At 41.5% G+C, this 14,124-nt stretch overlaps 1 protein-coding gene across 1 annotated transcript in view; it reads right to left on the reverse strand.

The window, feature by feature from the left end:
• Positions 1–14,124, reverse strand: part of CA12 (carbonic anhydrase 12) — a 74,482-nt gene that overhangs the window by 23,167 nt on the left and 37,191 nt on the right. The window contains exons 3-4 of the mRNA XM_036734211.1: positions 6,208–6,387; positions 1,184–1,326 (exon numbers count right to left, since the gene is read on the reverse strand). Of these exons, the coding sequence (XP_036590106.1) occupies positions 1,184–1,326; positions 6,208–6,387 (323 nt within the window). The remainder of the gene's footprint in view (positions 1–1,183; positions 1,327–6,207; positions 6,388–14,124) is intronic.

Raw genomic sequence — 14,124 nt, forward strand, 5'->3', positions numbered from 1 at the left:
TAAAGCAGGGATAGGAGAGAGAAACAGAGGTGGGGGCTCACCCCAACCCATTCTCCCATTCTCCATCACTAAGGCTCCAAAAAATCACAGGGGTGATAGCACCCTCCTGAACAGGTCTGGCATAATAATAATGGGCTATTCCTGGCAAGGGAGGCTAACTTTCATGATGCTACAGAATTGTGGAGTGTAGAGGCTATGGGGACTATTAGTATCTAATGCGATGGTATTCAATGGATCATTATAGACTTTGAACTGGAAGACACCTTAGAGGTCATCTGGTCTAAGCCCCTTATTTTATGTAAGGATACCAAGGCTCAGATTCATTTGAGACCACACAAGTAGTAAGTGGCAGAGGTGAGAGTTGAACTCAGGGCTTCTGAGTTTGGAGGGACAGTAGGAAGTGGTAGAAAGAGCACCACATTAGACTGTAAGTTCCTTGAGGGCAGGGACTGTTTTTTGCCTTTCTTTGCACAGTGCCCTGCACATAGTAGGTACTTAATAAATATTAGTTGACTGACTCCTTGAGAGCCAGAAGCCTGGATAGCAGATCTGACAATTGCTAGATATGGTGCCCTTGGCCGAGTTGCTCAATCTCTCTTTGCCTCTAATAAAATGTGGACGACCTGCCTCCACACTCTCTGAAGTAGTCCCACCCTACCTGGGCACCCTGAAAGACTGTAACATAGCTCTGTTGTCCTGCTGGGAAATGGGCAAATCACAAACCTCCATGAAGCATTCACCCTGAGTAATTTATTTAACTAGTAAATATAGTTCCAAGTAATTAAAATGAAGAGAAACTCATGCTTTGTCTGTATGATGGCGTACCCTCCTTTCATCCTAACCTGATTTTTAATTAGTCATGTGAAGGAATCAGGACAGACTCCCAGAATATTCTCTAGAGTATTTCAGCTTAATTGGGGATGGGAGAGGCAGAAATAGAATGAATTTTCAGATATCTCCAACCCATCAACTGTGGCTAGATTGTTGCTCAAGACCTTCCACTTATCATTCATGTAACTAGGCAGTATAGGGGTAAATAACATTAACATTTGAACTGTATGCCGACAATAAGCACAACCATTAGCCACTTAAGCATGTGCCCATCAGAGGCCAGATGTAGTTCCAGACCAGCATCAGGGACAACCTGAGCCATGGCCTCAATCTTCCCTCCCGCTCCACTTACCTCTGCTGCGAAATGCTTCCCATCAACTGTGTGCTCAGAGCCATGGGGATTATTCTGATTGCCCCAGTGCAGGTGAAGTTCTGTTGCTGTATATCTGGGACCCAGGCCTTTAATGTACATATTTGGAGGCAGAAATAATTTCACTGTGAGAAAAAAGCAGTAGATTCATTAGCATCAATGCAGGGAACAAGGGTCTAAAAATAGTGAGATAAGAAAACTCGGAGACCCAGATAAGTAGAGATAAAAGAGATTTGGGAATCAGAGTCCTTGGCTTCTTCTTACTCTGGTAGGATCGCCAAACTGTGTAAACCCTTAGGGCCTGAATTTTTCCATTTGTAAAATGTATTTGATGGTAGTGAACCTACTTCACAGGAGAATTTAGAAGGTTTTATTAATCTATGTGCTTAGCACCTCAGTAAAATAATATACTCTCAATTAGGCATCTGGTTAATTAACCTTTTGTATCGTTAAGCATCTCAGGTTGTCAGTAGGAGCCAGGACCTGGTGTCAGTAAGTCATCTAAGCTGGGTGGCTGAAATGCAGAAGCCCATTTCTTGTTACTGCTGCTGTTGCCAATATAGCCAGAAGGTATAAATGCTCCACACTAGGCATTTTCCCAGAGACACTCTGCAATTCCTGGTATAGTTCTTGGTGAAATTCTAACTGAAAGCAGTGAGAGACCCATGTTCATCTTTTAAACATCTTTTGTTAAAAGCAACAAAACTGGTAGAGATGTGGGGCAGTCACACTTCTGCTGAACAGAACAAAGGCACCACAGACACAGAAAACATAGACATCTGGGAAGAGCACTTGAGAGAGGAGGGAATGAGGAAAGAATGGGGAGGGGTGGTGGTAATTATATGGAAGTTAATTACAACAAATCCCAACATATTTTTGTTGATTAGACTGACCACTGAAGTTCTAGGGAGATGGAACACTGACTACATCATTTGAGCCGTGTGTACTAAAAAAAGAAATAGGGTTGTGGTTCTGGGCTTAGAGTGAAGACATAGCTCACTGTGTTATTAGGAATGCTAGGTCCTAACTGTACTGGATAAGTTTTATGGATCCCTGGGGATCCTAGAATCAGAAGGGACACTGAGAGACCATATGGTCCAAACCCCAGTGAGGGCTGGGTGCTCAGTGATTGGTAGCCATCTGTCCCAGGGCCCAACTATTTATGTTACACCTTCAGCTCTGTGTATAAGATTGGGATAAAGGATTGAATACGTGTAGAATTGCCAACCTATAACATACATGCCAACTACTGCTTCCATACAAAACATTAATCCTGCCCACTACCCAATGATACACTGATAGTTAATTTTTTTTTAATTTAAATTTATTTATTTGACATATTTAGTTTTCAGCATTGATTTTCACAATAGTTTGAATTACAAATTTTCTCCCCATTTCTACCCTCCCCCCCCACTCCAAGATGGCGTATATTCTGGTTGCCCTGTTCCCCAGTCAGCCCTCCCCTCTATCACCCCACTCCCCTCTCATCTCCTTTTCCCTTCCTTTCTTGTAGGGCAAGATAAATTTCTACGCCCCATTGCCTGTGTATCTTATTTTTTAATTGCATGCAAAAACTTTTTTTTGTTTGTTTTTGAACATCTGATTTTAAAACTTTGAGTTCCAAATTCTCTCCCCTCTTCCCTTCCCACCCACCCTCCCTAAGAAGTCGAGCAATTCAACCTAGGCCACATGTGTATCATTATGTATAACCCTTCCATAATACTCATGTTGTGAAAGACTAACTACATTTTGCTCCTTCCCAACCCATCCCGCTTTATTGAATTTTCTCCCTTGACCCTGTCCCCTTTCCAAAGTGTTTGTTTTTGATTACCTTCACCCCCATCTGCCCTCCCCTCCATCATCCCCCCCTTTTATTTTTTTTTCTTCCTCCCTCTTCTTTCCTGTGGGGTAAGATACACAACTGAGTATGTATGGTATTCCCTCCTCAGGCCAAATCTAATGAGCACAAGGTTCACTCATTCCCCCCTCACCTGCCCTCTCCCCTCCTCCCACAGAACTGCTTCCTCTTGCCACCTTTATGTAAGATAATCCACCCCATTCTATCTCTCCCTATCTCCCTCTCTCAGTATGATGCTCTCTCATCCCTTAATTTCATTTTATTTCTTTTAGATATCTTCCCTTCATCTTCAACTCACCCTGTGTCACACATATATATACACAAAGCTATATACATACATACACATTCACTTATATATATACATAAACATATATATATGCATATTCCCTTCAGCTACCCTAATACTGAGGTCTCATGAATCATCCATGTCCTCTTTCCATGTAGGAATGTAAACAAAACAGTTCAACTTTAGTAAGTCCCTTGCAATTTCTGTTTCTTGATTACCTTTTCATGCTTCTCTTGATTCTTATGTTTGAAAGTCAAATTTTCTATTCAGTTCTGGTCTTTTCACTGAGAAAGCTTGAAAGTCCTCTATTTTATTGAAAATCCATATTTTGCCTTGGAGCATGATACTCAGTTTTGCTGGGTAGGTGATTCGAGGTTTTAATCCTAGCTCCATTGACCTCCGGAATATCGCATTCCAAGCCCTTCAATCTCTTAATGTAGAAGCTGCCAGATCCTGGGTTATTCTGATTGGGTTTCCACAATACTCAAATTGTTTCTTTCTGGCTGCTTGCAGTATTTTCTCCTTGATCTGGGAGCTCTGGAATTTGGCGACAATATTCCTAGGAGATTTCTTTTTTGGATCTATTTGAGGAGGCGATCGATGGATTCTTTCAATTTCTATTTTGCCCTGTGGCTCTAGAATATCAGGGCAGTTCTCCTTCATAATTTCTTGAAAGATGATATCTAGGCTCTTTTTTTGATCATGGCTTTCAGGAAGACCAATTATTTTTAAATTATCTCTCCTGGATCTATTCTCCAGGTCAGTGGTTTTTCCAAGGAGATATTTCACATTGTCTTCCATTTTTTCATTCCTTTGGTTCTGTTTTATAATATCCTGGTTTCTCATAAAGTCACTAGCTTCCACTTGCTCCAATCTAATTTTTAAAGTAGTATTTTCTTCAGTGGTCTTTTGGACCTCCTTTTCCATTTGGCTAATTCTGCCTTTCAAGGCATTCTTCTCCTCATTGGCTTTTTGGAGCTCTTTTGCCATTTGAGTTAATCTGTTTTTTAAGGTGTTGTTTTCTTCAGTGTATTTTTCAGTATTTTTTTGGGTCTCCTTTAGGAAGTCATTGACCTGTTTTTCATGGTTTTCTCGCATCCTTCTCATTTCTCTTCCCAATTTTTCCTCTACTTCTCTAACTTGCTTTTCCAAATCCTTTTTGAGCTCTTCCATGGCCTGGGACCAGTTCATGTTTTTCTTGGAGGTTTCTGTTGTAGGCTCTTTGACTTTATTAATTTCTTCTGTCTGTATGTTTTGGTCTTCTTTGTCAGCAAAGAAAGAATGCAGAGTCTGAGACTGAATCTCGGTGCGTTTTCGCTGCCTGGCCATAATCCCAGCCAACTAACTTGACCTTTGAGTTTTTCAGTGGGGTATGACTGCTTGTAGACTACAGAGTTCTATGTTCCACGTTTGGGGGGGAGGTGCCAGCTCTGCCGCACCAGCACTGCTCCTTCCCCAAGGACCCCCAACCCGAACTGGGCTCAGATCTTCGGCAGGCTGTGCACCCCTGCTCTGATCCGCCACTTAATTCCTCCCACCAGGTGGGCCTGGAGCCGGAAGCAGCAGCAGCTGTAGCTGCCCCACCTCCGCTGCCCCCGGGGCTGGAAGCCGAACCGCGAACTCCTTCCACTCCCACAGCTTTTCCCACTAACCTTCTCAGCAGTCTTTGGTGTTTGTGGGTTGAGAAGTCTCGTAACTGCCGCAGCTCACTGAATCAGGGCGCTAGGGCCCCCTCCGCCCGGCTTCTGGTCTGGATGGTCCAAGTTGCTCAGGCTGGGCTCTGCTGCACTCCGTTCCCAGCTCCCAGCTCCGTGCCAGATAGACCTCACCCAGAGACCATCCAGGCTGTCCTGGGCTGGAGCCCTGCTTCCCTCTGCTGTTCTGTGGGTTCTGCCGTTCTAGAATTGGTTCAGAGCCATTTTTTATAGGTTTTTGGAGGGGCTCGGCAGGGAGCTCAGGCTGGTCCCTGCTTTCCAGCCGCCATCTTGATAGTTAATTTTTTTAAAAATCTTTATGGTCAAGGAGAAACCATGTTACTTTGCTGACAGTACTATGAGATTAGATCCTGAAGCTGTGGTCTGCTTCTGGGACAACTTTGTCATAGGACTCAGTTTTCAGACTTTGAAGGTCCTGGATGCATAGTAAGGCAGTGTATGTATGGTGGTAGTGGTGCTGGTGGTCTTGGTGGTGGTGGTGGTGGTGGTGGTAGTGGTAGTGGTGGATGCTGTTGATTGGTCCTTTCAGTCATGTCTAACTCTTCACGACCCCCATTTGGTTTTTCTTGGTAAAGATACTGGAGTGGTTTGCCATTTCCTTCTCTAGCTCATTTTACAGAGGAGGAAACTAAGGCAAACAGAATTAAGTGATTTGCTCAGGGTCACACAGCCAGTAGTGTCTGAGGCCAGATTTTAACTCAGAAAGATGAGTCTTCCTGAGTTCAGGCTGGGCACTCTATTCAGTGTGCCACCTAGCTGCCCTGGGAGTATATACTGCTAGATATTTGGTCTTTCAGTCTGGCTTGCTCTTTTTCCTCACCTCACTACTGGAAGTTCAGCCAGTCTTAGACTGTGTGACTCCATGGCAGAACTGGTTCTGGAGAGTTCCACTTGAGTGTGAGTGTGTGTGTGTGTGTGTGTGTGTGTGTGTATGTGTGCATGTGTTGGAAGGGGAAGGAAGAGGCCACCACTGTCCTTGGGAAAATGCCCATGATGATAAGCCATTCTCCCCTGGGGAGAGAACCCCCATAGGTGGTATGAAGTCTTTGCTACTTTGGTTCCTATAGTAGATCCTACTATGTTATCAGGTGGGGAGATGGGGGAGAAACAGTGGGAAAACAGACATTTCCTAAGGTTTCCAACTCACCTGAGTGTCCATTGTTAGTCAGAGTAAACCGCTCATTAGAAGACATGTTGTAACCTTCTAATACTAAGGGTGAGAGGGTAGAATCATATTCAAGGTTGTCACTGTCAAAATCTATGGGAGACTGGGACATTCCTCCACAGGAAGGGAAGGATTTTGACCAGGCTTTCTCTCCATTATCACCTAGGAAAAAGAATTAAAGCAGACATACTTTGATCACTGTCTTCCAGTTTTTCTTTCAGGATGTTTGCAACAAGAAAGCACTGAGCAAATTCTTCAAAGACAACAGCTCTCAACCTATTAACTTTCCATTAGACAATACTCACTGACTGTTTGCGTTTAGCAGGATGGCCATAGGAGGAAGCCAGGTCACATACACTCTGATACCTGTTCAAATACCAAAGCTGCTGACTTGTTATATTGGGTTTTTTAATGTTTATTTGAGGACAGAATATACAGAAATCTTCCCAACCACTATTGACAGTTGACATTTACATGTACTTTATGATTACAGTGTACTTCACATACATTATTTCATTTGGTCCTCACTATAACTCTATGTATCAACCCCATTTTACAGATGAGGAAACTAAAGCTCATAAAATTTAATTGAATTTCCCAAGGTCACACAGCTGATAAAAAGCAAAGAAATGAGTCCAGGTCATCTGATGCTAAGTCTAGTATTCTTTCTGAGATACTGTGTGCTGCCTCCATAGTAAGCTACTATAATACTCAGTCTACTAGAGGCAGCTAGGTGGCACAGCGGATAGAGTGCTGGGTTTGGAGTCAGAAAGACCTGAGTTCAAATCTAGCCTCAGACAATTAATAATTATGTGACCCTGGATAAGTCACTTATTTTCTCTATCTCAATTTCCCCACATATAAAATGGGGATGATAATAGCACCTACCTGGAAGGGTTGTTGTAAGGAAGAAATGAAATATTTGTAAAGTGTTTAGCACAATGCCTGGCACATAGTAGGTGCTATATGAAAAGAATAGTGACGATGATGATAACTGACATTTATATAGCATTAACTATAGGCTAGACATTATGCTAAGTGTTTTACAATTATCTCCTTTAATCCTAACAACAACCATTTGATGTGCGTACCATTAGAAAGGAAGGGGGGAAAGAAAGAAGGGCAAGAAAGAAAAAAGAAAGAGAAGGAAGGATGGAAGAAAGGAAAGAAGAAAGAGAAGAAAGAAAGGAAAAGAAGGGAGAAAGGTAGAGAAGAAAGAAACTTATTCCTGTCCCTTCCCCGTACTATGTGTCAAGCACTGTGCTCCATGCTGGAGATACTGAGCCAAAAGTGAAATGATCTCCTAGGAGCTCACATTAGCTATGGACTTTTGTCTCCATTAGCCTTCTGGTCATGAAGGTTCATAATCTCAGAGTCCTCCTTGGCTCTTCACTCTCACTCACCATTCATATCTAATCAGTTGCCAAGCCTTGTCACACTCCATATCTATCCCCCTTCTCTCTACTCAAACTACAACCATTCTACTTCAGACACTGGTCAACTGTCTTCTGGGCTGCTATTAATATCTTTCTGCCTCAAGTCTCTCCCATCCACCCTCCACACAGCTGCCAAAGTGATTTTTCTAAGACATAGGTGACTATCTCATTCCCCCATTCAAGCAACATCAGTGGTCCCCTATTGCCCTTGGGATCCAATGCAAACTCCTGGGCTTACCACAGTTAGCCTTTCACAGCTTGGCTCCAAACTACCTTTTCAACCTTATTATACAGTTCATGCACTCTACATTTTAGCCAAACTTGCTGTTTCTTACTCCATTTCCTATTTCTCTTTCTTTGTACAGCCTGCTCCCCTTTGCCTAGAATTCATTCTCTTCACCTCTGCCTCCTTAGAATCCCTAGTTTCTTTCAAAACTTAGCTCAGACACCACCTTCTACTTAAAGCCCTTCCTGATCCCTTTCCCCAGCTGCTTCCTCTCCCAAACTAGCACTAATTAACTTTGTATGGACAGGGTGTCCTCAAAGTCTTAATGCAGTTTTAGACTCTGGGGACACCCTATATTTTGTATACTTAATATGTCTCCCTTGACTGAATATAAGCTCCTTGAGGGCAGTCTATGTCACTTTGATTTTTTTGAATCCTCAGCACCTAGCATAGAGCCTGGCACATACTTGTTAATGGATTGATTTGTTAGGTCAGGTTAGGCTGGCTGACTTGTGTATTCTAAAGTCTGGATAATTTTGACTGTGACCTTAAAGTCTTTGTAGGTTGATATATTTTTATGCTGCTTGTGTCATCTAATTTCATTGAATAGAAACCCTTAGATGTGCCATTTGGATTACATACAGAATCCCTTACTATGTGGATGCTTGAAGAATATAAAGTAATTAAAATGTTAGTGTTACAAGATTAAGTGCTCTGGTTGAGCCAAGAAGAGAAAGAAAACTCATTGAAACAATATATCTGTAGTTAATAGATGACAAGTAATACCTGGGTATGAAGAAATTTAAAAAAAAATCCTTCAGGGCCTGGGCTTTTATGCTATTTATTAGATAATATTCTGTCCTCTGGAAATGAAAATAAACTGCCCCCAAGTTCATATAAACTTTCTTATTCCTGCAGGGAAAAGTCTTTATGGAATTTAAAGCATATGTTTAAAAGATTATCTTCCATGGCAATTAAATTGCAGCTGATTTTTGGTTTGAGGCATTTCCAGAGTATCAAGTAATTGGCATGTTATAGCTCGTTGGGTTACAGACACGGATGCGTGGTAGGCTTTATTAGAGCTGGGAATAGGCCTTTATGATCTGGGGCCTCCTTAGTATTGCAGAAAAGGGGATGATGTGAAATAGAATGTAGCATATTCAATAGAAAGAATGTCAGTGTTGTTCATCCAAATCCACATTCTCTAGAGAGGTGATCACCTATTCATAGGATTTTAGAACTGGATGAGAACTTAATGTTTATCTAGGTCAGTCCTCTCTTTCCATAGGTAAGGAAACAAGTCAGGAAATATAAAGTGATATGCCCAAGGTTACACATCTAGTTAGCAGGGGCTAGAACCTGGGTTTGGTTCAAGACTCCTTTTCATTACACTCACAGCGTCTTTTTTCTCAAGTGCTCAAAGCACCAACCTCATAGCAGCTCCATTGTATCAGGCCTGACAGGTCCTGAGAGTGGGCGGCCCTCAGACATTACAATTGTCATACTCTTGTGGCCTGAAGCAAGGTAATCGTGGGGGCAGGGAGCGGTGTGTGTGTGTGTGTGTGTGTGTGTGTGTGTGTGTGTGTGTGCAGAGGAACAGGATTTCAGGGATAAAGGGGAAACAGAGTTTGACAGACTGATTTACAACTGGGAATCAATAGAATGAAAAACAAACAAGCATCAGGTAGACCAGGAAGCCCAGAGACATAAGCAAAACTGACAGGCCTTATATTCTGGGAGATCTTTATTTTGTGAAAGTGGAGAAGACAATTTATTCATAAAGGATAAATTGGGCACATGGCCAGGGTGACAGAGATGGCAACTCAAGCACCAATGAAAGGCTCACTTAATAAACTGTAGCAAATCATTTGTTGCTAACATGTAGTAAAGGGTACAGAAGAGTTTTAAAATGTTTCATTTGCTCTATTATGTCTAATTCTCATCCTCTCCCCCAATTTTTAAAAGGTTACACCAATTTTAGGTATCTTAGTGACTCAAATGGAGAAATTATTTGAAGGGGACAAAAATATTATTACAAGAAGGGAGATAGTATGATATAGTAGAAATAGGGGATGGAGAGAGAAATTTACATGATAACTTTATTATATTTAAAAGGAATGGAAAGTTGTACATAAAAATAGATTTGCAATTTCATGTGCAATCATCTTTTTAAAAAATTATGCTATATTATAGAAATGCTTGTTTTATTCCATAAATTTAAAATAAGATAATTTTCTAAAGTGACAAATTTAAAAAAAAAATAAAGAGGAATGGATCTAGAGGAACTGGGTTCAGATCTTCCCTCTGACATTTACTACTTGTGTGACCTCCAAGAAATCTCTCACACATGTAATGAAGGGATTAGAGTAGACGTCCTCTAAAATTCTTCCCTACTCTATATCTGTGATCAATTCTCTAGGAAAGTCTGATTTAGTCTTACTTTCTTCAAATCCTGTCTGCCATGCTTGAATGTTCTCCCTTCTCATGCCTGTGTCTTGGCTTCCTGACTTTCTTCAAGACATAGCTCGAACTCCACTTTTTGCAAGACACCTTTCCTCCAAGATTACCTCCTGTTCACGCTATATGTATACAATTATATACACAGTTATTTGCATGTTGTTTTCCCCATTAGAATATGAGCTCTTTGAAGGCAGGGACTGTTTGCTTTCTTTGTATCCCTACCAATTGGGGACAGCTAGGTGGTGCCATAGTGCTGGGCCTGGAGTCAGGAAGATTCATCTTCCTGAGTTTAAATCTGACCTCAGACTTACTAAACTGTGTGACGCTTACCAAGTCACTTACCCCCATTTGCCTCAGTTTTCTCATCTGTAAAATGAGCTGGAGAAGGAAAATGACAGAGTATCTCTGCCAAGAAAACCCCAAATGGAGTCATAAAAAGTCAGTCATGACTTAACAACAACAGAAATTAATCACCAGTGTTTAGAAACATGTCTGGAACATACTAATTGCTTAATAAATACTTGTTGATTGGTTGATTGGATCAGAAGCCAAGGGCCATATAAAGTATTTTAAAGCTGCATAAAGTGTTGAGAATATTAAAGACAGCAGAATTGATGGGTGGGGGGCGGGAAGTGGGAAAACCTCTCCAGAAACAGTTCAAATTTTGGTTTATAGTACATATATATCCCTCCTGGCAGTAGAGAGGTGGGGACTATGGGAGTGTAATGTTACATGTGCTGTCAGACATAGTCATTTGGTTTTGCTTATCTGTTTTTCATTGTTATAGGGGAAGATTCAGTTTGGGGGGAGTGGGGGAAGAATTATACCAAGAAATAACTGTAGTGTCAAAAACAAAGGGCATCAATGAATTTTTTTTCTTTTAAAAGATGGCTGAGAAAGGAATTATTAAGGATTGAAAGCCTACTATTTTTGTAGGTTTACAATTAGGAGACAAAGATACTTCCTAAGCATGCACTAAAGTCCTTGGGCAGAGAGAAAACTTTTTAAAAGTTCAGAAGTCCCTCCATTCATGGGACTAACTGAGGTGCATCGAAGCACTCAAGTTACAAGTGTTTTCCTACCCAAGGGCAGGAACCTGAGACAGCACCCAAAACTCTGGAGTTTTGTCACACGGAGACAATTACCCCAAGTTGGCTCTAAAATTTCCTTTGCTCTTTGTCCAGAGTTGAGGCAATAAATACAACTCGATCAATATTGTGTTGTAATCAGAGGTGCTAAGAGCAGCCATTCACTAATTGTGTGATTTTAGACAAGTCACTTAACATTTCTGGCTTCTCTTTCCACATGTGTAAAAGAGGTGTTGGACTATGTGACCTCTGAGGTCCTGTCTAGCTCAAAGCTATGAAACAACCCTGAAGAGTAGAAAAGGCAGGTGTTATTACTTTCATTTTACAGATGACAAAACCAAGGCACTAAAAGGTAAAAAAAAAACTTGCTGAAAGTAACACAGTGAGAAAGGGATATTGAGAATTATGCTATACAGAGGTCCTAGTCTGTTACGGCAACTCTTAGATGTCAGAGGGCTTTGGCAGTAGGGTTAGAGCAATCATGATGTTAAAAGCAATTAGCCTTTATTGGGTCTGTTTTGACTCACACAAGGGAAAATCTGAGGGTTGGGGGGGTGGCACCCAGTGTTTGTCCCTTGTTTCGAAGAGGATCAATGACATCATGGGGTAATGTCAACTTGTGTGTGAATTGGAGGACACCTAAAGGTGGGAGCAAAGAGGGGGAAGCAGAGACAGCAAGAGATAGATAGAGCTAGGAATTCATCTGCCCTCTTCAGCTGGCATCTCCAAAGTAGGGCATGGAAGGGACAACTAGGGATGTTGCCAGGAAGTCTGGCACAAGATCATGGTAGCAAAAAGGAAGGAGTCCTGTAAGAAGACTTGGTATGTTGAATTCTCACCGTTCATGGTTGTTCCATGCATGTGATGCCTCTATTGTCATTTCATGCATCTGGATAGGTCAGTAGAGGGCAGGGGCCCTTGTGATTTGGTTTTCTACTTCTAATGTCCCAGGTGGGGATGCCTTAGGGATTGTCAGTCACTCAACAAGTATTTAATTGTGGACTGGTCCATGAATCCCACTGTGGGGTATGGAAGATTCTAGCACAGGGAAGAGGGAGTCCAGAAAAAGGGCAGAGTGATAGGGAGGAGTGTATCTAGAGGAAAGACAATCTACCTCAAGATATACTAGGCTGCTGCCCCTACCTCCCCAACAAAAATGCCAAAGAGTTTGTTTTGTTTTGTCTTTATTGTCATACTAGGTCTTATTCTCACTCTTAGAGTAGTGGTCTTTCATCTCAGGGGAGTTTCTCTCAAAGCTGGCTTTACAGCCTAAGGGGAAAGATCCCTGGATTTGGAGTCAGCAAAACTGACTTTAACACTTACTAGCTATGTGATCATGGGCAAGTCACGTAGTCACAAGCCCCATAGTCATGTCTAAAGTGCATTGTCAACCTTAAAGTCATAAGTCATAATGATGATAATTCCTTTTATGGAAAGAAGAGAAACTACTTGCTCAGGTTAAAATTGATTCTCTCTACCCCCTGATGTTGGCTTTAATGTGGAACTATTGAGGGTATTACTGTTCTTGCCAACAACTGAACTTTTGTTTATGGACCTGAAGTTGATAAACTGTACCTTTTTAAAAAAAAACTATTTCAATGGTATAGAGGTAAAAAGTGGCCCACTTTCCTGATAAGGGAAATTCCTGGCAAGGAAATTTTCTGGCTGCCTCATTTTGGAGTTGTTTAAAGGGGAGATTCTTAACAGAACTGCACCTGGGTGTTTAGGAAGAGAAATTCCACCCTCTGGAATGGTGTTAAGCAAACCACGGGGAACAAAAGTGCCAAAAGCCATACCAGGCATTTCAAGAAGAGAGCAAAGATTCCAGCTTTGTTAATGTAAAATGATCACTGGGCCACATAGAGTGGAACCAGGCATCTTAATGGCTCCGGTCTTAAGATTTTCTAGCTCTTTAATGAAATATTAAAAAGCTCTGCAGCAGAGAGCAGAAGGAATTTCAGAGAGTGATCTCAGAAATTAATGCAGTATTAGAACTAGCATGTCAACTATTCCTGGGGCTCAGTTTCTTCATCTGTAACAATGAGGGGGCTGACTTGACAATGTCTAAGGTCCCTTCTAACTATCTGATCCCATGAATATATTAAGAAAAAACCTCCATCTTTACATAATAAATAACCACAGTATAGATAACCCTCCTTTTCTGTTTTTTGGAGAAAAGTACGAGATAATGGTAGGAAGAATTGGGGAGGAGCGATGGGAAAGTCATGGTGTACTTCCCTCAGTAGACTTTTAAATGATAGTTGGTAAAATCTTTCCGTCATTTCTTTGCCTAAGAAATACATCACCCAGTGATCAGAAACTAATACTAACCCCTTTGCTAAGAGTTTCCTAAACTCTATTCCGGGACCTCGAAATTCTATCCTATGAGTAAAGCATACTCATGGCAGAAAACTTATGTTGGAATTGGCCTTTTAAGTGGGCCAGCTAGTATTTTAGATAATTTTGGCCACCCCCTCCCCAGCTCAGGCCCCACCCTACAAATCAACTCTTCCACAGTACTGAAGAAGTCACAGTTCTTTTTTCCAGATAAAACCAAAAGTCAGAGTTTTTATGACTATTAAAAATTGAAAGAGCTCCTTGTTCTGCAGTGTACTATATTAAATAAACAAGGTAATTCCTCAGTGCAAGGCAGCTAGGCATTGAAGTGGATAGAGCACTGGGTCTGGAG

Source organism: Trichosurus vulpecula, chromosome 8 (assembly GCF_011100635.1).
Source record: "Trichosurus vulpecula isolate mTriVul1 chromosome 8, mTriVul1.pri, whole genome shotgun sequence".
NCBI lineage: Eukaryota > Metazoa > Chordata > Mammalia > Diprotodontia > Phalangeridae > Trichosurus > Trichosurus vulpecula.